This window comes from Electrophorus electricus, chromosome 16 (assembly GCF_013358815.1).
Source record: "Electrophorus electricus isolate fEleEle1 chromosome 16, fEleEle1.pri, whole genome shotgun sequence".
NCBI classification, from domain to species: domain Eukaryota; kingdom Metazoa; phylum Chordata; class Actinopteri; order Gymnotiformes; family Gymnotidae; genus Electrophorus; species Electrophorus electricus.
Window position 1 is genome coordinate 3077136 of NC_049550.1, and position 27865 is coordinate 3105000.

The window sequence follows — 27865 nt, forward strand, 5'->3', positions numbered from 1 at the left end:
AGGTCTGAGTTTTGTGAGATTACAGGTAGAGCAGTTAGTATGCAGAATTGTTCATATATTATAAAAGATCTCAATACACAATCTACTGCTATACAGCATATAGTATCGTAACTATCATCATTAGTGACATTACTTTATGACCAACTGTAATTACTACACATTTCCATCATTCATTTAGTTTTTAGCTGCATTTGGAATCACCAAATTATCAATTGATTGCCAAAACCCCATGTTGGAAGGTCACAAAGATGCTGATGTATATGACTGCCTATGACAACACACATAGAGTGTGCTTATGCACACTCACAATACAGAACCATGTAATAACTGTGTAACGTAGTAATGCCATGTAATTATTATTAAATAATGAGAAAGGGAACTGGATTCAGGGCACATACAGTAATCATCATGGTTATCATCATCACATACAGTAATCATCATACAGTAATCATCATGGGTATGTTTTCTTACATGCACAGTCTAAGAAATCCAAGTGTGCAGATTCCTGCACTGAGAAACCCGATTACTGATCTGAAATCTTTATTGGATTTCACAAAATACAATTAAAGCCTTAATCTGATCTAAGAAATCGGAGTATGCTGTTTACTTAAGCACTTAAATAGACAGATAACTGCAAAAATCTGATAACCATGGGATTATTGAGTGCATGTAAATGCACACACTATTAGTGACAGTTCTAAAGAAACAGAATGCTGTTTTTGCCCTGTTAAATGCTGTAATTATCCTTAAATTTGAATATCAACATTCCTGGCACACACTCGGTCCCTTTACACATTATGCACAACCTTTGATGATCTCATTTCTGCAGGCTCAGTCGGTTTAAGTGACTGATGTGAAAAAAATAAAATTAAAAAAAACATCCACTGCTGCTAAGGAACTAATTTCTGGGGTTAGCAACAGATAAAATGGGCAGTGTCCTGCACAACCAAACAGAAAACAAGGCTCTGGACTACAATAAAAACTTTCTTAAAGACGGCCCAGCCCACGTGCTCCTATCAAACTGAATCCAAAAGACATGCCAGTTCAAATATGCATTGCTTCCAAGACTGTCCGCGTTCTCCCTCGGCCTGCAGATACAAACCCTGCTAAATGATTCATATCTTCTCACATCCCCGCAGCAGTGAAAGAATACAGTTGTCTGAACCGGCACGCTTCAGCCTAATCGGAGAGCACAAAGACTCTGCTATTTTCAGAACGGACCAGCATGAGATTACCGAATGCAATTACGCTTCTCAGTCGTGCAAATTCCCCGCTGTATCCTGACCCCAGGCATCTCTTGATGTAGCAGACTCCAGTAGGCAGAGGTGTCTGATGTTACAGGCTATCTTTGTAAATGCCGTAACATGAACAAAATTTGGATTCTTCTCAGGTCCACTTCCTTAAACCTAGATACAAAAGGCTGGTTTAACTACAGTCTAGCACTGATTTATTTGTAGTATTTCTTATCTTTGTTGTAGAAAGATGGTAAGCTTTAGGGACAGGGATGGTAAGCTTTAGGGACAGGTATCAGCATTGATCCCTGTATTCTATAGTATTCTAGTTCATTGGTATGTTGGACTCTAACCTACTGTACTGTACTAGGATATTCTATGAGTAAAAGCACTTTTGTATGTCGCTCTGGATAAGTGTGTTTGTTAAATGCCGTAAATGTAAATGTAGGGACAAGCACATACCAAAATAATAAGAAAAAAGTCATATGTTTTAGAGACTAACTAACCTGAATCAATTCTGTATGTAGCTGTATGTAGAGCTACCCTAATTACGTGAGCAGTACCAGGAGCAAAGGATACAGAAAGGTAAACAGTGCCTTGGTCCATTCATGTCAATTATGTTTAAGTTAAGTTCTCTATTCATGTCTGCTCATTATTACCTTTCACTTGAAATATACTTAGAATTGTCACAAGGGGTGGACTGAAGCACCGCGGGGTGGGGGGTAGGGGTCTGAACCAATTTTCAACAGGATCATCATCGTGGTGGTGCAGACGGTCAGGCGTGGGGTTTCAGGCCATGCTGGGAGAACGTGGCAAGGCCAGCATGCGCGTGATTTGAGGGACTGGCATCCCTGGGGTTGGAGCAGGACAAAAATGAGTGAAGCCAACGTTACAGGTGATACTGCACGCTGGTAAAGAATATCTGGTGGACAGCACGCATGAGCAGAGCCTGACTGTTGTTTATTGATTGGCGGAGTTGTTGAAAAACAAACCCTGAAGCTGGAAAGAGTGATTCAGAGAGGCAGGTCCTTTTTGTGACAATACTCGTCAAACTTTGCCAATAGGTGATTCACAAGCCGTGACTATATTCACCAACCACTATGGCTTCAGGGTGGAATAAAGGGCCCCTGCTCTGCAGGAAAATATCAACATGTGCATAAACATACAGCACGGAAGGAGCACACTAAACTGACACTGAACAACTAACAGTAACTGCTAGCTCACTGTCACCCAGCGCCACCTGTGTGTTTATAATCAAAGACACCAAACAGGCTGATGAACACATATGCACCTACGTTCTGCCCTGCACAAAAAAAAAACAAAAAACAAAACAAAAAAAAAAACTAAAGAAAACCACACTGCTTAACAAAGGGCTGGGGGAGGTCTGAACCTATTTTCAACAGGATATTCATAAGGAAAAAGGCTGTCTGGAGGTGCTTGCATGTTTTGCATGCATAGAATGTTTCAAGCAAATGGAACATTTTAAAAAATAGTTCTGGAGTGACCATAAAATGGCTGGATTATAGTCACTAGTGATGAAAGCAAGCAAGTAGGCGGCAACTTGCAAATCACTGTTTGGTCACAATTAGCTTTCTCCCATTGTAAGCTTTGTTAGCGTCTTGGTCAGAAGTTTCTCTTTAAGTAGAACTCTAACAGCAGATGTATCAGCAAAAATGTAGACTAGAAATAAGTACTCCTTTTAATTTATATTCAAGATGTGCAGATAGGGAGGAAGACAAAGGTGGAAGGTAGCAGAAAAGTTGTTGGTACTCAAGGCTGCTCTAATGAGGCCAAAGGAGAGATAGCTGCTAAGAAGTGCTGAGGGCAGGTGGTGACAGACATGCTCTGAACTTTAGCCCATCCATTCCTCATGACCGCATTTACAGTCTCCAGAGAGATCAATTAATCAGCGCATAAAATCATGCAACTGCATAAGATTAGCTGACAGCAGCGGCACATCAGTTTTTTTTTTGCTGTTTGTTTTTTTTGTTTTTTTTTTGTGTGTGTCCACTGGCTGTGGAGCCAAGAGTCATGTCCGCAGCATCATGACTGGACCTTATTGACAAGAGGAGGAGAGCAAAACCGACACAGGCCATCCTGCTGACAAGCCGTCATGCTGAAGCCTTATTACGAAGCATAGTGTTTTGCTAGCACTCTGGAAACCAAGAAAAGTTATCGCTGAGTCATTGCACTTAACATGTCGTGGTGAGATTCTGCCACTCAGTCAGACTCACTTTGCAGAGATCTCTGAGGAAATACATTTGACTTCCTAGTTCACCTCCCACTTAGACTAAGGAAAGTCCATACTGCAAAACCGCAAAATCTCTAGTTATTCAGCTGTGAATATATCATCTCCTATTACGCTAATCTGGTTTTTGTGGGTTTTTATTACTTTCCCATGTGAGAAGGCATTAAAAGGGTGCCAAATGTAGATTTCTAACCCGCAAGGATCAATGCAAATGGAAAGGACCCCAAAAACAAAACCAAGTTGCCAGGAGTTATGTTTTTTTAGGTCAGAAAAGTTATGGTTGACATCGAGATAGTTTTCTGTTCTGCCTCAGACTTAATAATCAAAAACCATGGTCATAAAAACCAAAAATGTCTCTGAATTGCTCCACATCTCTCATGAGAAATTCTTTTTTAGTATCCAGTATGGAATTTGCAATATCCATTGACAAAAAGAAGCATCTGAAGGAGAGCCATTATAAAACATTCACAGAGCTTCACACAGTATGCATAACAATATGGTGGACATTAATTAAAGACTAAATGTTAATTAATCAATGGCAAATGCTTCACACTCTTAGTTCCGCTGATGTTTAAACACACATGCACACAGCAAAAAAATCCATAAGATTTAAGACTTTTAATTGCAATTAAAGCATAACCTAGGGTTCCAGGTGTGCATTGTGCAATTTAATTGAAAACACACTGTTTGTCTTTAAGAGTTCACAAGAATGGACTTCTTCCAATGCAGAGCCACAGCCCATTGCAGCTGATTCAATGTAACTGATTAATGACCATAATCATCTGACTTGCAGCAGGCAAATCAAAAACCCACATGCTTCCAGGTCTTAAATTGACAAGGCTTGTCCTACATGGAATACACCATGCTCTCAAAAAAGTTCAATATAAACTGATTGTTTGTCATTACACATTGATTAAGGTTATATCAAAGGTAATCCTTTTAAATAAAGAAATCAATACTATGAAATGAAAACTTTGCTGCATGGTAGTTGACCATGCCCATAAAAAAAATAATAAAAAAAATCAGTTGGATGATCACTTAAGCATAAAAACATAAAACAGTTCAACTGAAAAAAACAAAACAAACAAACAAACAAAAAAAAAAGACTAAGAGTTCCAGTCCTCTGCTCCTTATCAACAGGCTCTCATACTCACAATTCATACTTGAACGCAGCTTGTTTTCTGGCCTGCCACTCATTTTGTGCACATAATTCCCAAAGCGTGTCCATGGGCACTTCCTGTGGTAACGGTCGTGTGGGAACTCTGGCTTTGAAAATCCATTTGCCCCCAAACAAATCCCGCTCCCCACCGCTAAGGCCTCCATGATCGTGACAGAACGCCAGGCGAAAGCGGCCATCATCATGGTGGTGCAGACGGTCAGGCGTAGGGGTGCAGGCCATGCTGGGAGAACGTGGCAAGGCCACCATGTGCGTGATTTGAGGGACTGGCATCCCTGGGGTTGGAGCAGGACAAAAATGAGTGAAGCCTATGTTACAGGTGATACTGCACGCTGGTAAAGAATATCTGGTGCACAGCACGCATAAGCAGGGCCTGACTGTTGTCTATTGATCGGCGGAGATGTGGAAAAACAAACCCTGAAAAGAGGGATTCAGAGAGGCAGGTCCTTTTTGGGACTACACTCGTCAAACTTTGCCAATAGGTGATTCATAAGCCGTGACTATATTCACCAACCATTAAGGCTTCAGGGTGGAATAAACAGCCACTGGTCTGCAGGAAAACATCAACATGTGCATAAACATAGAGCATCATTCCCAGATCATGATACCTCAGGCAAGGGGCACACTAAACTGACACTGAACAACTAACAGTAACTGCTAGCTCACTGTCACCCGGCCTCACCTGTGTGTTTATACTCGAAGGCACCAAACGCACCTGCCCTACGCAAAAAAAAGATAAAAAATAAAAATAAAAATAACCTTCAAGAAAACCACTGCTTAACAAAGGTGCAGCCTTCTTATAACATTTCTGAGAGAAACACACATCCTGTTGAACTCCTTTCTTCCATAAAATTGCACATGGTAATGTCAATGTAATGACAAATGTTGCACCTTTTTAGTTAGCGCATGAAAACTACTTTCCGTGTAGCAAAATATAATGTTAGCAGACTGCCCCTGTAGATCCAGTCACAAAAAAAAACAAAAAACCTTATGCAGTTTATGTCTATATAAGTCAAATTCAGCAAATCAGAAAACTCTGCTTCAACACAATCGGTGCTGATGAGGACCACCAGAACCATTTGTACAGAACACACCACACTGAGTACAGGTGATGGTTGGTCATCTGGCAGTCAGTAGTTGTCTGTGTCCCTAAAACACATATAAAACACTGGCTCCAGCTTCACTAATTCCAAATGCACAACCAGGACACACCCACAATCCTACAACCAAATGCCCATACAAGGATGTTGACTGATTAACATCAGTCACATATCAGAGCACACATGTACAGGGACCCTTTCCCACCAATGGGGTTGCTCTCACCTTGGCAATCTGCACACACCAGTTGAGCAGCATCTGTGAGCCGATGTTGTCCTTGTGGTCATGCAGGTAGTCCTGTAGGCAGCCGTGGGGCATCAGCTGAGTCACCAGCTGAATGGTGGGGCTCAGGCACACGCCCAGCAGACGCACCAGGTGAGGGTGCTCCACGCTGGCCATGATCAATGCCTCCTGCTGGACAGGAGCAGTGATACATACTGAAGCCTCTATGCAAATATTGCTTATTTAGTAAAACTATAAACTATTGCTTTGATGGAGATGTCAGTGGAGATGCCTGTAGAGATTGTGCTATCCTGTCCACTAACTTGACCTCAAAATACTTCACCCTGTTTACATCAGCGGTAGCATCTTCGTGCTAGTGATAGAGAATCTGTTCACATCACATTTGTCAGTTTGTCATAACTTCATTTGGCTGCTAATTTAACCAGCTCTAGTTATGGTTGGAACTAGTGGACCATCTTTTCTGATACAGTATTGTGCAAAAAGCAGACCAAAAAAATGAAAGAAGGAGCAGTATGCCTATAGCAGACTAGGTTTGAATGGCACTCAGGGCTAGAGACATCACAGCACCAATGGTGCTGTTTTGACTCTTGTGCACGTAGGTGGTTGCGTTTTAAATGTAACAGACAGCACTTTATGGCCATAGAGTGAGCCCTTACTCCAAGGGTGGCTTTGGACTGTGTATTTCTGCCCAGTTAGCAGTAAACAGCAAATGCCAGACACATCATTATGAAGGCCAGCAGGGAGTGAGAATAACCATGCAAGTTTGCTTACTGTTCAGAACATTAGCAAGACCTGCCCTGACATCTACCATTCATACTCAACACCTAATCCACACTGTGTGTATGTGTGAGTGTGTGTATATGCTTCAACATGCAGGCACACATCCAGACACACAGTTTACGTGATAAGTGAGGACACCGTACCTATTTTAGATCAGTCTCCACTGTTCGGTTGTATACTGATAGCTTTTTTCAAACCGTTTGACTCCATCCACTAATAAGGAGAAAGCTCACAATGTATCACAACTGGCCCCTCCCTAGAATCTCTGTCTCCATGATTATCCTGACTCGTTTTCTTGTTTTGCTTCCGTGTTTTGGTTGTTCCTTTGTTTTGTCTGCCTGTCATCTGTATCACTTGTCTCTTGTTTAATTCTCATTAGTACATGTATATATACCTTGGTTCAGTCCCATTGCTTGTCATTGTTAATCCATGCCTCTGCTGTGGTCGCTATTCATAGTTGTTATCCAAGCTTGTGTTAGTGCCAGTCTCTGGTCATGTTAGTTGTGCTATTCGCCATAGCCTGTTTCCCTTTTCTGTTTTCATGTGTTTTTGTTCATGTGTTTTGTTTATCATGTACCCTGCAACTCTTCATGTTGGTAATTTGACCCTGGTGTGTGACTACTATTCTGATTATTGAATTTTCCCCAATAAACCTTGCTCCTCAGCGAATGTGCCTGCCTCATAATCGCTCCATGTCACACAATGTTTGAAAATTGAAATATTCCTTTAAATATTTTAACATTAATTACTAAACGTGAATTATATGGATAATTTTTTTTGTGACCAGGTCTAACTCACATCCATAAAATCCATGTTGGCATTTGACCCTGTTGTTTCATTCAGGATCTTTATGGCCACAGGGATCTTCACACTCTCACCCTCTGGGGCCCAGATGCCCTGGTTGAGCACAACACAGATAATGACTGATAAGAACCATGAACAAACAGAGAACATGCACCCAGTGTAGATATTTTACACACACACACACACACACACACACACACACACACACACACACACACACACACACAGTCTTTCTCTCTCTGTCTCTCTCTCTCTTTCTTTCTCCCCTTTACCTTGTAAACAGTCCCGAAGGCTCCAGTACCCAGGATCTTGACCCTCTTGAGTTCTGTCTCTTTCAGTATGCGCAGCTGAGCCTGGTTCGGTGCTGTTCCACTGGGTTTCAGGGGCTCCACCAACTGCTCAACACAGAGCAGATCTATATACAGTACTGTGTCTTAGACCACCATTAGATTTGATGTTTTACCAATGGTAATGACCATATGTAATGATTTCTCAAACTCTTTATTAGAATACAACCATGAAATTTGTATGTATAGTAAAAAACAGGAAAAAAGAATAAAACAGCTTCTGTGGTGTACTGTGTCATGTATTTAGTGTGACCTCCCCTTAAACTTGATCAATAGCAGGAAAACATGGCCTAGATCTAAAGAAGAACTCTCAGAAGTGCTGGCATAATATACCAGAAGATTTCTTCAGAAAACTTCAGGAAAATATCTCCAAGAGTTCAAGATGTGCTTGCTTCCAAGGGAGGTCACACTAAATACAGAACTTTCCCTGTAGAAGCTATTTTGTTCTCGCAATTTTATTTTTTTAATTTTGTGTACATATTTCCTGTATTTTGTTTGTATCAAATTAAAAGAGGCTCACTCTATATATCATAGCTGAAACAAAAAATCTAATGGTGGCCTAAGACTTTTGCACAGTACTATTGCTCAGAGCTTATAAACAGTGACCCTAGATCTAGGGCAGTAGTAAATCAGTGGTTAAGGTACTTGACTTATAATTGGAAGGTTGCTGGTTCAACACTGCCACTGTTGGGCCCCTGAGCAATGCCCTTAACTGTCAAGTTGTACTTGTCATAATTGTAGGCTGCTTTGGATAAAAGAGTCAGATAAATGAGATAAGGAAAAGGTTTTAGGACACTCTCAATAATCTCCTAAAAACCCACATACCTGAGGCCATTAGATTAATTAAAGACCATTTAACCTGGATTGTAGAATGGGCATGTGACTCATTTTAGAATTTATCATGTATATGTATGTATGTGTCATAATTGGATTACGCTCATCCCAGCACCGCCACACCCACCCTTTCTCGCCAATGTCTACGATCCGATTTGTCAAAATATTAATTAGACACACCTGTTGACTACTCTCTCCCTTACTGCACTCCTTTTAAGCTCCCATCCCTCGCATTCTTATTGCAAAGTATTGCCGCTCTCATGTAGCATACCAAGCCTTCATTATATGTGTTTGTCTTCCTGGTTTCCAAACTCTGCCTGTTTTCCAGACCTCGTCCCCTTGCCTGACCCCTGGACTCCTTCTGGACTCTTCCCCTTGTTTTTGACCTCAGACTGGCTTGACCTAGACTATCAGCTAATCCAGTTTTACCTGACTTGCAATGCTTAAGGCTCTGGAACCTCTCCCTTCAGTTCCCACCTACTCCATAAACTAAACAAAACCTCTTGCTATTGCATCCTCACCTTTGTGTGTGTGTGTGTGCCTTCATTAGAGTATGTATTTTATTATTATTTTTGCATGTCCAATGCTTGATGGTTCAGTTCAGTTCAGTACTGCATACACATACAGATCCCAGATCAATCAAAATAATTACCATACTCTGTTCTGCACCAATTCAACCAATTCAACCATAATTCCTGATTTGGATCAAGTAAACAATGATTAACCAGTGATAAAGTCAGTGGTTTATATGTGCCTCTCTAGGGCAGATTTTAGCCATTAAAGCTAATGTGTGAGATGAAAATTCAGCAGGATGGGGACCACTTACACACATCTGTTTTCACTACTTGGTTTCTCTTTACATTGGGTTTCTATTTTCTTCTGGGTTTCTACTGTGATGGATACCAATACATTTATATATATATATATATATATATATATATATATATATATATATATATATATATATATATATATATATATATTTTTTTTTTTTTTTTTTTTTTTTTTTAATTCCTGTATGTATGTTTTCATGCACTCTATTTACACAATAATGTGATAGAAAATTTTACTTTATTGTGACTGTTATGTGCTACACTCTAAGATAAATAAAAGATGGCTATTGGGCCACTATTATCACAATTACTAGTGTTCAGTCCAAGCAAGTTGGTTAATTGGATGTGTATGGGTTGTTGTCACTGTGTGATCAGTTAGCTTATTTCTATGGCTCTGTGTATGCTGACACAGAGAAGGAGAATTAAATAGATAACTGCTTCATAATAAAGTGCCATTTCATTCATTAAAAATTAAATGTTAGCTAATCCAGTGTGTGTGTGTGTGTGTGTGTGTGTGTGTGTGTGTGTGTGTGTGTGTGTGTGTGTGTGTGTGTGTGTGCAAGCATGTGCACCGCCGTGAACTTGCATGTGTGTGTGTGGGTGCAGGTTGTTGAGTATGTGTGTGTACTTGCATGCAAACGTGTGTGTCTATGTATGTGTGCAAGCCTGTGTATATGCTTACATGCCTCTTTGTGGGTGTGTGTGGATGCACAGGCAGATTTCTGCTTAAGTGAGAAACACAGATTATATTTTTGTACATACTGTTTTTTTTAAGTTAGGTTATCTAAGTTAATTTTGCCTTGATCTCATTAAACTGTTTTTCATTTCTTTAACCATACTCAGGGGTTTGTTTAGTCATTGTGGTTTACATAAGATTTCTGGGACACTCCCATTCAATGTTCAGCACCAACACCTATTAATTCTCAAAAGGAATTATTCTTTCTCCACCCAGTTTCATCCCCGTGGCTCTAAATAGCACAAAATGCTCAACTGTGTAGACATATTTTTCTCCCGATTGTTTGCCCTGCTTTGACATATCTAATTTAATTTCATGAATGGGCATATATTATGTTGACAGGTTCTAACAAGTATTTTAACAAGGCAAGAAATACTGCTACACTGTAGACCTATATCCCTCTGAAACTGCATAAACCTGGTGAACATGATAAAGGAATTATACCTTAAAGCTGAAGAACCACTATAGCTCATTCTTAAGGGAGCTGTCCAGAACTATGGTGCTGACATCCTACAGCTTTTAAAATAAACATTAAAAAGAACTATCCCTGCCCTTAGTGCTGAAGTCCAGGGTTCCTTTACACTCAACATTAAAGAGAGCTGTCCATTCCTCTAGTGCTGAAATCCTTGGTGGCCTCAACTGCAGCATGAAGGGGCACCGCCATCACTGTGATTCTGAAGCTAGAACTAAATTCAGTTTTAGACTTCAAGATTCTGACAGAACAGTATAATGTATACATGTACAATAAATGTCTATGTCAGTGTTTAAATGGCACCTGTATCTAAGGCAAACTTAAAGAAGATGTTTGTCTGCTATGCAGAATGATACTTTTATACGGTCCTTTACTAAGGTCTGGAGTTTGGTCTTAATTGGCATATTTGCAGAAGGCAGTGTTTTCAATCCTCTGCGGCTTCCAGACCACATTCTTTGCTCAATCCCAGCTCCCACCAAAACTCGAGCAGGTAATCATTGCTCTCGATTGTTTGGTTCAGGCTTGTCAGCAGCGGGGACTGAAACTGCTTGGGGGTCCCTGAGGACTGGGCTGAGAAAGACTGGCTTAAGGCACCACAATCAGTATATCACACCACGCTAACAACCTGGACATCATTCTCCTTCCCGCAGTGCACCCTCTCACCTCTGTCTCCAGGAAGCGACGTAGAGCTCTTTTCTTCTTGATACTTTGGCGTCTGGCGAAGATGGCAAACCCCAGCACTATGATGACCAGCACAAACATGCTGCCGATTGTTCCAGCCACAATCAGAGGGGTCCTGAAAGAGCAAATTCAGAATCAGTTTAATTACTCAAGCTGAACTGTGCACCTGTCGGGTATACCAGTCACATTTCTTACCTGTCTATCAATCCAGTGCAGTCTTGGACACGAGGTCCAGTACACCTGTAAGAAAATTACAAATCTGCCTCAAATCAGATGGTGAAAATGGAAAAGGAATTATAAAACACACACACACACACACACACACACACACACACACACACACAGGCCCAGTGGAAGCATGTAGAGCAAATATTTGTGCACCTCTGAGATATTCAAATGCCTGCATAGAGCAACATTTTGACAGTTTGACATTAATCACTGGAGAGCATGGCCAAATAAACTACTGATATATTGCTACATAAGGTGGAGGTATTGTTTTTTCTAAAGTAATAATATAAGGATAACCTCTAAAATTCCTTGTTGCTTAATACCCATGCACAGAAACATTTACATAACCAATCAGCATTTTTAACAAGGACCTAAATTATACATGGCATGATATCTTGATGAATTTCATGTAATATAACTTCAGAAACCTGTTGATGAGCTTTGTGCTGCTCATATCTTTAATACTCAGATCAACATAAGCTGGCTGATTCTGAGAGAACGCAAGCCCCAACAGAAGTATATGAGAGAGGATGGAGAAATGTGAGGGACTGTGGTGCCAAGGAACGAATTCTCTTTCTGCTGGCCTCCTCCTGATTATTGCTTAGCTCACACTTCAAACTGCTGTCAGTTGTGTGTATGTCTATGTTTTGGAATTATTAAGGTATAATTCATTTGCAGTGACAGATCTACAGGAGAACTCTTTCACACATGTTTGGTATGCATGCCACAATGACAAATTCTCACAGCAGAATATTTTTTAAGTCTGTCTGTCTCTCCATTTGTCCATCCTTTTTATCTATCAAGCTGTGTTTCTATCTTTCAATTTGTATTTATTGATGGAGTTCCAACTTATATACTAAGAGACCAAAAATAACAAATGCAAGCAAAAATAACTTTGAATGTTATGAACTTTCTTTGGCTGGGTTGTTCCTTTCTGCTATGTCTCTTCTACAGAGGGAGTCACTTTGCACCAGGTTTCATTCTTAAGGGTCACTGTTCCTGTTTTAAAGACATTAGGTGAGCTGCCTGGAGGTGATTGGATTGACAGAGAGTTGTGGTGAAGACCTGTAGACAGCTCACAGTAACTAGCAATATGAATTATGACCACAGAGATTGGGGGTGTGGTAGTGTACAGTGGAAGAGAACAAGAAAGGATCACCGAGGTCTTTGAAGGAAAGACAAAAAGGAGAGAGTAACCAGAAAATAATGGAGAAAGCTGTTATGCTCTACAGCTGTTCCAAGATCGATTTGCTGGGTTTGGTGGAGATCAACTTTATTAATGCAGCCATAAAAGCATTTGTTCTGCAGTGGGTGTGGTGTGAAGTGGCTTGGATTATAAACGCTATGGTGCAAAAAGGACATTAAGGATCATACACGTGCACTTACATTTAACCTTGGGTGCACCTGCAATGACAGGGACCACACATACACACACACATACACAAACCCCACTCACCCCTGGGTGCAGTTGGGGTGGCAGGGATGACACTCATTGTTGGGCTCAGCATATTTGAAGATGAAGCTGTTGGCTCCTTGCAGGCCATCAGGGCATTTCTCCACACAGTTGGGCCCATCTTTCAAATAAAGGCACTTTGTGCAGTGATCTGGTCCCTAGAGCAGGACAGAGAAAGAGAAGGAAGGAGAGAGTAAAACAAAGTTGGGAAACAAACCTCAGTATTCATTTGTTTCTTTATACAATTTTGGCTTTTAGATTATATTAAAACCAACTGAAATCAGTAGGAATACACAACTTTCAATTAAAAATAAAATAGCATACTTCTGTAGCTATTCAAAATGTGTTTACCTAAAGCATAATTCACGTATTGGATTTTACAACAAACAGAAAAAAAAAACAAAAAACAAAAAAAAAAAAACCTTTGTCATTTGACTGGACAAATGATTACAATGCCATTTAAGAGAAGGAAACAGAGAATCTTTCATCTGGAGGGGGAGAAGAGTTGACTGTTATAGATATTATCTGAAGCAAAAAATAGCAAAAAATGTTTCACTTATTGATAATAAAACTTGGCTAATGCTAATATTTATGAGCCTCTATGTAGAAGTGCAAATCAGATTATGAAAAGAGCAGCTGGTTTAGAAATAAGAAATAATTTAATAAAGCACAGAAGTTCTGAAAGGGGTTTTTCACAGAAGTTGGAGTTTTAAAAAGGGTCTTTAGTTGCAGGAAGATGCTTGCCACAATCATGATGCCTCTCAAATGTGTATCATAGCAATCTTTATTTTTAGCATGAGTTTCCAGAACTTTAATGGCCCTTGTTATTGTTGTTGTTCTTGTCTCTTACCGGACCATGGCAGGTAAGTGTTTTATCTCCAGCTTTCTCACATTGGTTGTCACATTCGACGCACACTGAACCATTGGCAAACTCTCTAAACTCTCTGAAACATACATACAAACACAAACTTACACTGTTATATATTCTCAAAAGAGACAAACACACCAAAGAGAAATGTACATCCACATAAACCATGTTCACAATCATTAGTGAAATTCTGATAAAACATATATTTTGTTTTCCTTTTGCTAACCCGCAAATATTACTCTGGTGTTTGTAGGCACATAGAAGGAGCCAATTAGCACAACAGACAGATGAGGTCATTTTATAATATACACATCATAACTTCAGGCATAATCACAGCCCACAGCCATAACTCATCCACCAAAATTTATTTTCATGTCACCTGAATGTCAGTTAATAATGCTTGAACCAGGAGTCTTTCAAATTCATGTCATGGGGACTTCTGGATTTCTTGAACATCTCTCATTCAGGCTCAGAGACCTGAGGGGCTACTGTGAAGTATCAACTGCTACACATGGGCAGCAGCAAACATTCATCTCCCACAAGCTGACCTTGGGGAGGCCACAAGGGCATTTGCTCCCCTGAATCACCCCAGCAACATGGGAGGGCAAGAGATGGAGTACTCAGGCCATCAATATTACTCCCTTTATTACTTTCTGTAGAGACACTCTTGAAAAGATCAAGTGAGGACAGTGAAGAGTGGCTGTCGATAAAACTGCCATGATCAAGTGAGCCTCCCTGATCAGTGTAAATCAATAATGAAGCTTGTGTGTAAAGATGCTGATGCATAATTAACTATTTTATGGATGTGGCATACTTCACCTCCATTCTTCACCAGTCATCCCAACTACATTTGTTTCTTGTATGCATATATATCCATTTATGGCTTTTAGCTGACAATTTTATCCAAAGCATCTTACAAATATGATTGAACACAACTTGAGGGTTAAAGGCCTTGGGTTAAGGCCGAGGGTTAAAGGCCTTGCTCAGGGGCCCAACAGTGGCAACATGGTGGTGCTGGGGCTTGAACAGGCAACATTCAGATTACTAATCAAGTAACTGAGCTACCACTGCCCAGTTGTGCTATTTCAGTCTGACATGACAGAATTTTAGTATCCAAGTTAGTGCATGCAGTTGACAATCTATTCATTTTGAGCAAGTAAAAATAAATCACTTAATAAGCTCAGATGGCTAACAATTGTATCTCTTCCACTAGACAGTCCTCTTCAGCAACTCTCTTCTTCAGCACCTAAATTACAATCATCTCTAATGAGAAATCCCATTCAGGTGCTATTTTCAGGATAAGAGCTTGCATTGTACATTAAACAGTGGCGCTCACCCAGGCGCACCTCCTAAAAGAGTCCCAGCAGAATTAAATGCTGTTTGAGTCTCAGGTGAACATTTCCTTCTCAAAAAACACTTGCCCACTGATAGGCACTTGTTTCTTGCCCCACTAGGGGGACATGAAGAGGAGACTTGATGGATTTCTAGCCTAATACAAAAACAATATCCACACATATTGAGCATTGTTTATGTATTTTTAAACTGAGCATTGTTCAGCTTCTTTAACCTTCTACTCCAGAGTCCCCATGGAAGTGTACTCATAGGTGTGTGTGTGTGTGTGTGTGTGTGTGTGTATACGTGTGTGTGTGTAAATAAAAGTTCAGATTTTCATCTGTTTGTGTTCCATGGTACAAGACTGTGACAAAATACAGCATATTATAGTATCACACATGTTAAACCATAAGCCAGTCACCTACAGAACAAGCTAGTACAATCAAAGATTCAGTTCAAGTGAGAGGTCATTATTACCTTTTGGTATCAGATTCTTATTATAGTCACCAGCAAACTATTTCAATAATGAAACCATTATGAACTTTATATGCCCTGTTTATGGGCATAATCAGGTGTTCACATTAAAGACATGTGGCTGTAGTTTATGTGTAATATTTTATGTGAGTTAAAAGTGTAATAATACTCACCTACACATGGTGAGTATAAATAGGTATATACAGTCATTTGGACCTGCACACTCACCCATGGTCAAGATTTCAGTTTCATAAAGGTATAATAACATGTTTAAGTGGATGCATACATGTACAGTCATTTGGAACTGTACACACTCACCCATGGAAGAGATTGCAGGACTTCACACAGGTTCGTCCCCGACTGTAGTACCTGCAGGACAGACACTGGTCTGGTCCAGGCCCCCAACATCCTGCTTCTGAGCACAGCTTATCACACACCATTCGTTCTTGGGCTGTTAAACACACACACACACACACACACACACACACAGACAAGGAAGTGTGGTTTATGATTATTTGCTCAATACATTGTCCTTTTTTCCCTTTTCAAGTAGTCAAAATAAAGCTCTTGAAAAATTTTATTAATTATTATTAATTAACATGTATTAATACGTTTTAATTGTATAAATGATTATTAGGTTTTATATACACCTGTTGCCAAAATCCAAATTAATAAATTGGGAGAAAAGTTATTCTCTTGACATTGTATTTGGTACTTCAGAAACACTGTAACACTGAGCTGTTCTTATATCTTTAAATTCCCAGTTTTCAGTGAATAATAATGATAATCTACATTATAACAATTATATTACTCATAACAAACAGTCCACTGTTGCTGTGGTTGTATGCATACAATATGGGATTACATATTTGTCTACTAATCAGACACTGCCTGGCCAAAAAAAAGGTCTTCACCTGGATTTAACTAAGCAAATAGGTAGGATCCTCCAATTGAATAATTACTGCATGGGTGATTATGCTTCAGATGGCAAGAAGTTATTTAACTCTAACTGATGCAGTGAGTAGCTTCTCATTTGTTAAACAACCATGTCAAAAAATGCATCCTGTGGTCATGGAAACGATGTTAATCTCAAATTATTGGCATGCATCAAGCAGAGAAAACAGATAAGGAGATTGCTGAAATTACTAAAATTGGGTTAAGAATTGCCCAATGCATTATTAAAAAGTGGAAGGACAGTGGGACAATATTCAAGGAAGGAATGTGGTCGGGAAAAAACTTGAATGATTGTGATCGGCGATCACTTAAACGTGGTGAAATCAAATCATAGAAAAACAACAGTAGAACTCAGGGATATGATTAATAGTGAAGGTAAGAGCATTTCCACATGCACAATGTGAAGGGAACTCAAGGGATTGGGACTAAACAGCTGTGTAGCCTTAAGAAAACCACTTGTCAGTGAGGCTAACCAGCAAAAATGGCTTCAATTTGTTAGGGAGCATAAAGATTGGACTCTGGAGCAATGGAAGAAGGTCATGTGGTCTGATGAGTCCAGATTTACCCTGTCCCAGAGTGATGTGCACATCAGGGTAAGAAGAGAGGTGGCTAAAGTGATGCACCCATCGTGCCTATTGCCCACTGTAAAAGCCTGTTGGGGCAGTGCAATGAGCTGGGGTTGCTGCAGTTGGTCAGGTCTATGTTCAGCAACGTTACGTGCCCAAATAATGAGGTCTGCTGACTAACTGAATATACTGAATGACCAGGTTATTCTATCAATAGATTTTTTCGTCCTTGATGGCATGGGCATATTCCAAGATCACAATGCCAGGATTCAGTGGGCTCGAATTGTGAAAGTGTGGTTCAGGGAGCATGAGACATCATTTTCACACATGGATTGGCCACCACAGAGTCCAAACCTGAACCCCACTGAGAATCTTTGGGATGTGGTGGAGAATTTGCGCAATGGTCCAAATCTCCCATCATAAATACAAGATCTTGGAGAAACATTAATGCAATTTATTTCTGGACAGAAATAAATGTTGTGACATTGCAGAAGCTTGTGGAAATGATGCCACAGCGAATGTGTGCCATAATCAAAGCTAAAGGTGGTCCAATGAAATATTAGCATGTGTGACCGTTTTTTTTGGCCAGGTAGTGTATATACTAATGAATAAAAAACTGAGGACAAAAAGAGACAGACGGGATCAAACACCTTAGTTACAAGGGCCAAGTTCACTCACCACACTCTCGTGGGTCCTTGTTGCTCTTGAGCAGGGCCCTCTGGCCCATGGTGCGGAACAGGCCAGTCCAGTTGATGGTGTTATAATAGCAGAGCTGGCTATTGTTGGTGATGTAGACATTGCCAGCGCTGATCTCCTGCAGGGACTGGAACTGTAGTGAGGAGATCCAGCGCTGCTTCAGGATCAGCAGAGAGATCCCACTGAGAAGGAGCAAACAGGGGACATGAGAAGGGGGAGATAATTATTCCAGCACTGGTCTTACCTGGGGAGATTAGTTTTTTTTAGCTGAGAAACATGTTCTATAGCCATTTTACTATAATTTATTGGCAATGCTGTGCTGCTCCTTTTATGGAATTGTGCTGCTCCCAGCAAAATGACAAGTTTCCAAAAACAAATGGACAAATAAAGTGTAACTTTCTTTAGAAGGTTTTAACAGCAAAGTTAGCAAGTTTTAGCCTGTGCTAGCAATTCACATTATTATTGGCTTTCTGCTGGGCACATGACTGATCACATGACTTATGTAGCATGAGAAAACTGCATTAGGAATGAATCTCCAGTGTCACCCCTACTGCACCTAGTTTTAAAGGACAATTTTGGTAGTAATCCCAAGTGAAGCATAAAAATGAATGTGACTATTTAAAGTTGAACTCCTCCCTTTGCAAATTTAACACATTTGATACTTTCTGATGACAAACAAATGCATTTCATCAAACATAACTGAAAATAACAAAATAAATGGAAAATATATACACTCTTTTTAATCTGACAGGATCATGATATGGAACCCAGTTATAAAGCCAGAATATTAATCAAAGGAACCCTTTCACTGCATCAAAGGGGCCATTTGAAGAGAAGGCAGGAGGAAGCCTGAACAGAACAAACTGCTTCATTAGTATGATCAGCGCCAGGACGGCGAGTGCTGCTCTTTGCTTTCCAAGCTGCTCTGGAGAAGAGCCAGAACACCTTTGGGAGGTCTAAAGCAGGACCCAGTGGGACAAGATTCACATGGCATGGCCTATTGGTTATGCAGCATAAATCTACACTGAATGAACTAAGGAAATGAAGCCCGACTAGCTCGGAATGATCTGTTATAGCCAATAATACCACACATTCATCCAATTCTAAATTGTAGTGAAGTATATAAACTTTCCAGAGAAACAGGATGTTTTAGACAGAGGTCCTTTTTCAACTCTGCAAGCAGAGTGCTTCTAAATCTATTTCCATTAATATGGAGTTGGTAGTTATAACAGCTTCCACTATACTGGCAAGGATTTCTACAGGATTTTGACTTGTGTCTGTGGGAATTTTTGCCCATTCATCCAGAAGACCATTTGTGATGTCAGGCACTGATGTTGGACGAGAGAGCCTGGCTTGTGATCTCTGTTGTAGTCCATCCCAAAGATGTCCGATGAGGTTGAGGTCAGGGCTCTTGAACACCAAACTCACATAACTGTGCCTTTATGGACCTTGCTTTGTGCACTGAGGCACAGTAATACTTGAACAGAAAAAAAGGGTCTTCCCCAAACTGCTTCCATAAAGTTTGAAACATACAGTTGTCCAAAATGTCTTGGTATGCGGAAACATTAAAATTTTCCTTCACTGAAACTAAGGTGCCTAGGCCAAGCTCTGAAAAACAACCCCATTATTCCTCCTCCACCAAACATTACAGTTGGCACAATGCTGTCAAGTAGGTAATGATCTCCTGGCTTTCACCAAACCCAGACTTGTCCATCAGACTGCCAAATAGAGAAGTGTGATTCATCACTCCTCAGAACATGTTTCCACTGCTCCAGAATCCAGTAATGGTTTGCTTTACACCAATCCATCCAACACTTGGCATTAAGCTTGGTAATGTAAGGCTTACATGTAACTTCTCAGCCATGCCATGAAGCTTGGCCATGGCATGCTGGTGCAGTTTCTTTGCTGATATTAATGCATGAGGAGATTTGGAATGCTACAGGTAATGAGCACTCAGCGAGCCCGCTCAGTAACTTTATGTTGTCTTCCACTTTGTGGCTAAGTTGCTGTGGTTTCTAAATGCTTCAGTAATTTTTCAGTAATACAAACTCACAGTTGATCATGGAATATCTGTAACTGACTTGCAACACTGACTTACACTGACCTATTACAGTACCATGCTGCATCAGTGAGCTCTTTAGAACAACCCATTCATTCATAAATGTTTTTGAATGCAAACTACATAGCTAGGTTCATAGCTAGAGTCTTGGGAACCAAGACTCAATGAAACCATTGAGAACCCACACCCAATTAACCCAAGCACCAAGCTCAACACCAGAGCTGCTGACCTGAGATCGAAGATCATGGCTAAGCTTCACCAAGGCCAAATGAAATATCCGAAAGACTATTTGAGATGTGAATGCAGCAATACTGATTATTACTATTGTGACCATTACTGAGACCAACCAACTGATATACACCACTGCAACAATGATACCTGAGATGCTTGGCTACAAAGAACAGTATCCTCTGTGGAGGAGGTTGGAGGCCAACATAAGGGCAACACAGAAAGAAGTTAGCCAGCGATCTGAAATACAAAAAGGTGTGATGAAGGTACCCAAGAATTACAATAAACTGTCTTAGGAGACTGCCAAGCAAAGATTAAAAGCTCCGGCTGCCCACATGCAGAGAACTAGAAGCCAGGAAAATAAACAGGATGTTCTTTCAGGAGGCATTCAAAGTGTACACTCCATGGTAAAAACATGAGGCCCAGTCTCCCAAAGCTGGGGACTGAACAATGCTGGAAAAGCATATGGGAGAAGCAGGCATCACAAAGCAATAATACCCAGTAGTTATTGAACCTAAGAGCAGACTTTAGAAGCTCTCTGAACAGGAGCCAGTAACCATCACACTAGCAGACATCCAAGAAAGGGTCCCTATTATGAAGAGATGGACAGCTCCGGGCCATGACATGGTCCATGCATATTGACTGAAGAAACTAACTGTGCTCCATAAGCACCTGGACGCACAAATGAACCAGCTTCCAACTGTTGGAGCCCACACTGAATGGTTAACAAAGTCTTGATCCTGAAAAATTGAGCTGTTCCAGCCAAGTATTGGCCGTTAACCTGCCTCTGCACAGCATTGAAGCTCCTGTCAGGCTTCACTGTGTCTAAAATAAGTAGGTACATAGCTAAATACATGAGCAGGGCCCAGAAAGACATTGGCAAGAACACCAGAGGAGCCAAGCACCAGGTACTGGTAAACAGTCATCAAGACTGTAAGAGCAGATTGACCAACATGTGTGCCTTCTGGCTTGACAACTAGAAAGCCTATGATTCAATGTCCTAAATATGAATCCTGGAATGCTTGAGGCTGTTTAACATCAACATGACTCTATGAGCCTTCATCAATAACTCAGTGAGGCTGTGAAAGACAACCCTACTTCGGACCAATAGCACAAGTCACCATCAAGTGTGAGACTGAGGGGGTTCTGCAGATACTTCAACCCCTCAGTGAAATCATCACCAAGAGTTGCTATGGAACTGAGCAACCATCAGCTACCTCCTCTACATGGATGACTTCAAACTGTATGCCAGAAGTGAATGAGACATCAATTCACTAATCCATCTCACAAGGACAAACAGCAACATCAGAATGTTATTCAAACTGGATAAGTGTGGTCAAATGGTTACAAGGAGAGAGAAGGCAATTAGAACTGAGGGGATCATACTACCAGTAGGTAATGTAACAGATGTTGAGGGCAGCTTGAAGTACCTTTGAATCCCACAAGAAAATGGGAATCATGAAGAGGCCACAAGGAAAAAGCTACAGCCAACCACCTACAAAGAGTGAGGTAAGTTCTGAGAAGTCAGCTGAATGGAAAGAACAAGATTTAGACTATCAATGCTCTAAACTGGACAAAGGAGGAGATAGAAGCTACTGACATCAAAACAAGGAAACTGCTCACAATACATGGAGGGTTTCATCCCAATTCCAGCACTCTGAGACTATACACTAAGCAGAAGAGATCCAAAAGTACACCAGGAAGATGACCCCAAGTGATGAGGTGTTTAGTGAGTACCCCAGACAGCAGAAACCTGAGGAGGATCGGAATGAGGATCAGGAGGAACCATCATAGCAGGATAAACCTGCATGGTATATACCACCAGCAAATTTTAGAAGTCTCTGATATGAAAAAAAAAAATCCTACCAATGGCTGGAAAAGGCAGGATTGAAAGACAGCATGGAGGCACCAATCATGGCAGCATAAGAACAAGCTCTGAATACAAGATTATTAGAGGCTGGGATCTACCACACCAAACATGACCCCAGATGCAGGCTATGCAAAGATGCTCCTAAGACAATCGGGGGCACATAACAGTGGGATGCAAGATGCTAGCAGGCAGAGTGTATATGGACCATCATAACCAAGTGGCTGGCATAGTATACATCTATGCTGAGTATGGGCTGGAAGTTCTGAGGTCAAAGTAGTATTCAACCCCAAAGGTGGTGGAGAATGACCAAGCTAAAATCCTGTGGGACTTCTAGATACAGACAGACAAAATGATAATGGATAACCAATCAGACATAGTAGTGATGGATAAGCAGTAGATAGATGTATCCTAATCCTAATCAACAGCAACATCGGGAACAAAGGCTTCGAGAAGAGCTAGAAAAATATGTGGAAGGTGAAGGCAACAGTGGGGTGAGCCCCGGTGGGCTGTGATCCCCATACTATGCAGTTCCCCTCAAGCTCCCAGGCCTCTGAAAGAGGACCTGAGACAGGACAGGACAAAAGAAGACAGAACAGGACAGGATAAGACAAGACAAGACTTTATTGATCTTGAGGGAAATCGCTGTGTACAGTATCACAGTAACATGCATATTGCACAAGAGACAGTAGGGACAAATAACTTACTAAAACATATAAGAGGGTGGGGGGACATCCAAGAAATAAAACCGGGGGTACCTGGGGCTGTGAGCCATAAGATGGGGGAGTAACTCCAACAGATGCCAGAAATGACAACATTGACCTCATTCTAGAACAGAGAAAGTGCTTCACTGCACCCTCAAACTCCCAGGCTGAAGTGTGAGGAGATAAAGGTATCAATGCCCAATGCCCAATAGAAGCATGAGACAAGGAGAAATAAAGAGAAAGAGAGTGGTGGATACTTTACCTATATAGAGATCTTCCCCCAATAGTAACAAGGTTCGAAAAGACGCCAAAGTTTGTCATGTTCTCCGGCCATGATTGGATGTTCAAGTAGCCTGAGACAAAATAAACACACACACACACACACACACACACACACACACACACACACACACACACAGAAATAAAACAAAAAACAAATTAAATCTGACTGAAAATGTATGCTTTATCACTCAACAATTTTTATAGATGTTATAGTTTATAGTGATCCTATTTATGACCACAAAACATACATTCACAATGTTACATTTTTACTCTCTTTGTTCTGTTTTTTTTTTTTTATTTTTTTTTTTTCTCTATGTATGTGACAAATAAACCGAACTTGAACTAGTTTATAGTGATCCTATTTATGACCACAAAACATACATTCACAATGTTACATTTTTACTCTCTTTGTTCTGTCTCTTTCTCTGTCTCTCTCTCTCGCTCTCGCTCTCTTCTTTCTCTCTCTCTCTCTCTCTCTCTCTTTATATATATATATATAAAGAGAGAGAGAGAGAGAGTGAGAGAGAGAGAGAAAAGCCCATGTTATTTTATACATTTGACATTCTCAACCCCTGACATTATTTAATAGAGACTTTTCTAATGCCCTAAAGTAGATTAAAATAAGACTTCTGCATTTTTCAATCTAATCCTTATTCACGATGCATAATTTTTTGCACTGAGAACAAACCCTTTTGCTCAAAACATGCTCATAAAAGAAGCTTAAAGGCAGTTGTAAAAGTTTTGCAGCAACTCTCCTTAGGCCTCCATTTTACCATGAGCTTCAAGTCAACAGGTTTTTCCATTCTTTATCTAAGTACAGGTTAAGCAGGTTAAAAGTGACTTTCTGTGTTAAAAACCACTGGAATATCCGTTTAAGGGTAAAACAAGCATCAATACAGCAGGCACTTATAACAGTAGTTTTGCATGGATAAAATTAAAGCAGCCTTTTAATTTTACTGGAATTCGTGAACTACACAGAAGATCATTACTTGTGAAGAAAAATTACATTAAGGAAGTATGTATATGTCACACTAGTTGAAACAGGAGTTTTATTGTCATCAGCCATTATTTCTCAGGAGGTGCATGCGGTAATGATCAACAGTGTTGTCTGTAAATGGAGAAAGCAGGACCTCGGGAATAGGCTCAGTGCTCTTTCTTCCTGCCAGCACTTTTCATTATGAAGGGACCGTTTCACTTCATTAGCTATTTGGCACACTCATGGCCTGGGTGGGAAGTGACAAAATGCTTTAATATGGGGGATGCTCCATTGTTGTGCACGCTGTTATAGTTTGTCACGCAGACGAATATTTTCTGTCACAAAAAGCGTAAAATGCAGCATGATGAACATGCAAAAACTGGAGGGTCTGTTAAATGAAGAAACGATAGATTGCACTGATTCATAAGTTCGAAGCGTGCATGCATGACTCCCACACAGAAACATGAGGCAGGGTAGTGCTCGTTATCTGTTTGAAGAGGATGTAATATAAACAGAAAGTATGGTGGCATCTCACCTGTTACCTCCTTGACTGTGTGGAACACGTTCAGGTGCTCTGGGTCCAGGGCAGAGATACTGTGGTACATGTCTCTGGCATAGGCGAGGAGATGAAAGGTTAAAAAAAGCTATAGCTCCTCTGTGTGTGTGTGTGTGTGTGTGTGTGTGTGTGTGTGCGTGTGTGTGTACACGTGCATGCATATATGTGTGTGTGTTTGTGTCGGATAATTATTCAGCAGGTAAATGATGAAGGGTGCTTGAGTGGAGCAGCAGTCAGCTTGGCTGAAACAAACTTGAGCTTGACTGTCACTAGTAACCATAAAGATTCCTTCCTGATACACCACCATTTTCTTGTGGTGGGTTGGCTTAACTAACTATTACCACAGCACAGGACTACATAAGCAATAGTGTATACTTGGGCAAAACCTCAAGTTTTAAGGTTTGAACTACAAAACCCTTAGGGCCTACACTTTTATATGTCGTCTGCTGACAGAGTCTACCACACTTTGGGAAAGCACACATATGTACTGTAATTTGTGAAGATTTGTGTGCTGAAAAATGGATGGCAGTGTGCAAACAAAACTTAAGGAGAATAAACATGCAGTAAGGTTCTGAGGGAGATGACAAATTCTCACCCCTTGATCCCGGTGATGAGGAAGATCAGATTTCCGTTGATCTTGGTGCAGTTGACAAACTTGTCAATGTTACTGGAGTCCACAGTCTGGGCCATCTGTAAGCTGCCTGTACCAATGCCATCGCACACTGAAATACAGACACAGCCCAAGAAAACACAACACAGACTTATGTAACCAAAAAAAAACCCCATCTTTGGTCATCTCAAGTCAGCAAGACAGACATGACCAAAGCAAACACAACATAGGCTTATATAACTGGGAGAAAACATCATTGGTTATGTGAAGTCAGCAAGGTAAAAGCATTAAAAAAAGTTCATGGTTGTTCTGGGTGCCTCATAGCTCACTGTATTTTTTTCTGAACTAACATTTACATTTACAGCATTTGTCAGACGCCCTTATCCAGAGCGACTTACAAAATTGCTTTGTCATTTACTCATACAATGCATCGTAGCCAGTACAGTAGGTTATAGTTCAAGATACTATTGAACTAGAATACTGTTGAAATACAGGGATCAATGCTGATGCCTAGAAGTGCAAAACAAATATAAGCTCTATAACAGACAACAATAAGTGCAAGAAACAATACCCTACAATAAGTACTAGGGTTACCCTATATAGGTGCAAGATCAGTGATCATTTAAATATTCCACAAACAGAGGTGTCTTCATCTGTGTTTGACTGTATTTGACTAACAGCAAGTTGTGTTGTTTGAACTGAAAAAAAGTTTAATGATTGTAGCTAATAAACATAAAGAAACAATAATGCACAAATAATTGAGTGCAACCTGTAATAAGTATTATTGATTAGCTGATATAGCTTAATGTGATTATATACATAATTATTTTCACTTACGTCTTTGACAAGGTCTCTCAAATGACAACAGTTTGTTATAACATACCATAATTGCTAAAACAAGCCCCCTTATTACAGGTTAGGTGATTCATATGAGTCTAACAGCTTTTATTTGGTACACCACAGTAATACGTACACTAGTAATTTGAACAATTCATTCCCAAACATAATCATCTTTATCTGTTTGGTAGAAAGGACATTAATGTGCGTGTCTGTGTGTGCCTGAATATTAAAATCACACTGGCTGTTGGAGTTTCACCTTTAGGACATATGTCAGTGCACGGGATGCACATCTTGACGCGGTTCTCCTCCACCTCCATCTTGTTGCTGGGGCAGGCCCGCACACAGGAGCTGTGGTCCACCACAAAGTTATCTGTGGGGAGAGCACACAACAGGGCTTTGCAGTTTGAAACGCATCACACTTACAGCACCACACTTCATACATCCATGTTAAATGATTTGGAAATGAATAATGTTGATTATTCACAGCTCACTTTATTTCCAAAATCTCAAAATGATGGAAATAATTTTTTTTGCCTTCAAAGACAGGCATGATGGCTATGGTGAGACTCACGTGGGCATTTCTTGACACAGAAGGCTCCGTAAGTGTATTTGGCTTTGGGGTTGTGCTCCAGCTGAAAGGTGGTTGGGTTGTAGACAAAAGGCTGAGGACACTGGGTCACACAGGCACCACTGTCATTGAAGCTGGTGCAGGCCTGAGAAGTGAAGCAGGGACAGTGTTACTTTTCCTGAGGCCTGGGTAGGCAGTTCATTAAAAACCACTCTAAGCTAGTCGCAATTATAATTAAAACTTTCTGTTACCAATGCCTACAAAGCATGTGGGTTAGTTCATCCCTGGAAGTATCAACAAAATTGCAGCAATGGATCCAAGTCAGTGCACCAAGGGGTGAAATGGCACTCAAATTAAAACTCAACATATGATGCACAATATCAAGACTTGAAAGGGACAATAACCAGATATATTGAAAATGTGTGAGGTTTGGGAACAATATGTGAGCACCAACACATTCCACTGAAATTATCAAACAAATACACAACTTTCGCAGACCATAGTAATTCAGTAATGATACATTAGGGGCATTTGAGAAAGTTCAGTACCTAAATCCATGAAAAGTTAAAACATACATCTCTAGGACTTACCATCCATATACATAAAACCACTGAAATGCTATCAAGCTCCTCCATCAACAACATGGATTGTATTACTTTGTATTGCTATAACGAAGTGAGTTATTGAGGCAGGTTGGCAGGTCTGAAATTACTGCCCAAAAACCACTGCTGAAACCAAGAGATCAGGGCTACAAAGACTGTGAACCCACTGAAGTTACCACCACAAGCTACACTGCATCAGTCAAGGAGCTGGTTATTTCACTGTGGCATGAGTGTGGTGTAAATGGTGACCCACAAAGCAGTCTGTCTCTTTGGGTCCAGAGCAGCCTCCAGCACACTCCCGATGGCAGCAGTCACTGACGTAGGGCCCAAAGCAGCGGCCGTCACACTGTTCAGCACACACCGTCTTCGTCACTAGGCAACACACACACAGTTTATATTATAATAAAATCACACCCAAATGTGGAAAGTGCTAGGAGGAGGTGAGAAGCACCAATATTCATTTTGAAAACTACAGAAATATTATAAATCATTTCAATGTCATTTTCCGTACTATTCT

The 27865-nt window shown here is 40.5% G+C and overlaps 1 protein-coding gene across 7 annotated transcripts in view; it reads right to left on the minus strand.

The window, feature by feature from the left end:
• LOC113579192 (receptor tyrosine-protein kinase erbB-4-like) overlaps positions 1-27865 on the minus strand; it is a 127796-nt gene that overhangs the window by 11454 nt on the left and 88477 nt on the right. For 4 of the 7 annotated variants that reach the window (XM_035534821.1, XM_035534820.1, XM_035534819.1 and 1 more), the window contains 15 exons: positions 27602-27720; positions 26750-26891; positions 26435-26548; positions 25324-25450; positions 24708-24781; positions 23177-23267; positions 18039-18238; positions 16159-16291; positions 14017-14110; positions 13170-13324; positions 11681-11725; positions 11468-11600; positions 7855-7977; positions 7577-7675; positions 5981-6169 (listed from right to left, as the gene is read on the minus strand). In XM_035534821.1, coding sequence (XP_035390714.1) covers positions 5981-6169; positions 7577-7675; positions 7855-7977; positions 11468-11600; positions 11681-11725; positions 13170-13324; positions 14017-14110; positions 16159-16291; positions 18039-18238; positions 23177-23267; positions 24708-24781; positions 25324-25450; positions 26435-26548; positions 26750-26891; positions 27602-27720 — 1838 coding nt within the window. The remainder of the gene's footprint in view (positions 1-5980; positions 6170-7576; positions 7676-7854; positions 7978-11467; positions 11601-11680; positions 11726-13169; positions 13325-14016; positions 14111-16158; positions 16292-18038; positions 18239-23176; positions 23268-24707; positions 24782-25323; positions 25451-26434; positions 26549-26749; positions 26892-27601; positions 27721-27865) is intronic. The other 3 variants (XM_035534823.1, XM_035534822.1, XM_035534818.1) reach the window with 1 other exon arrangement.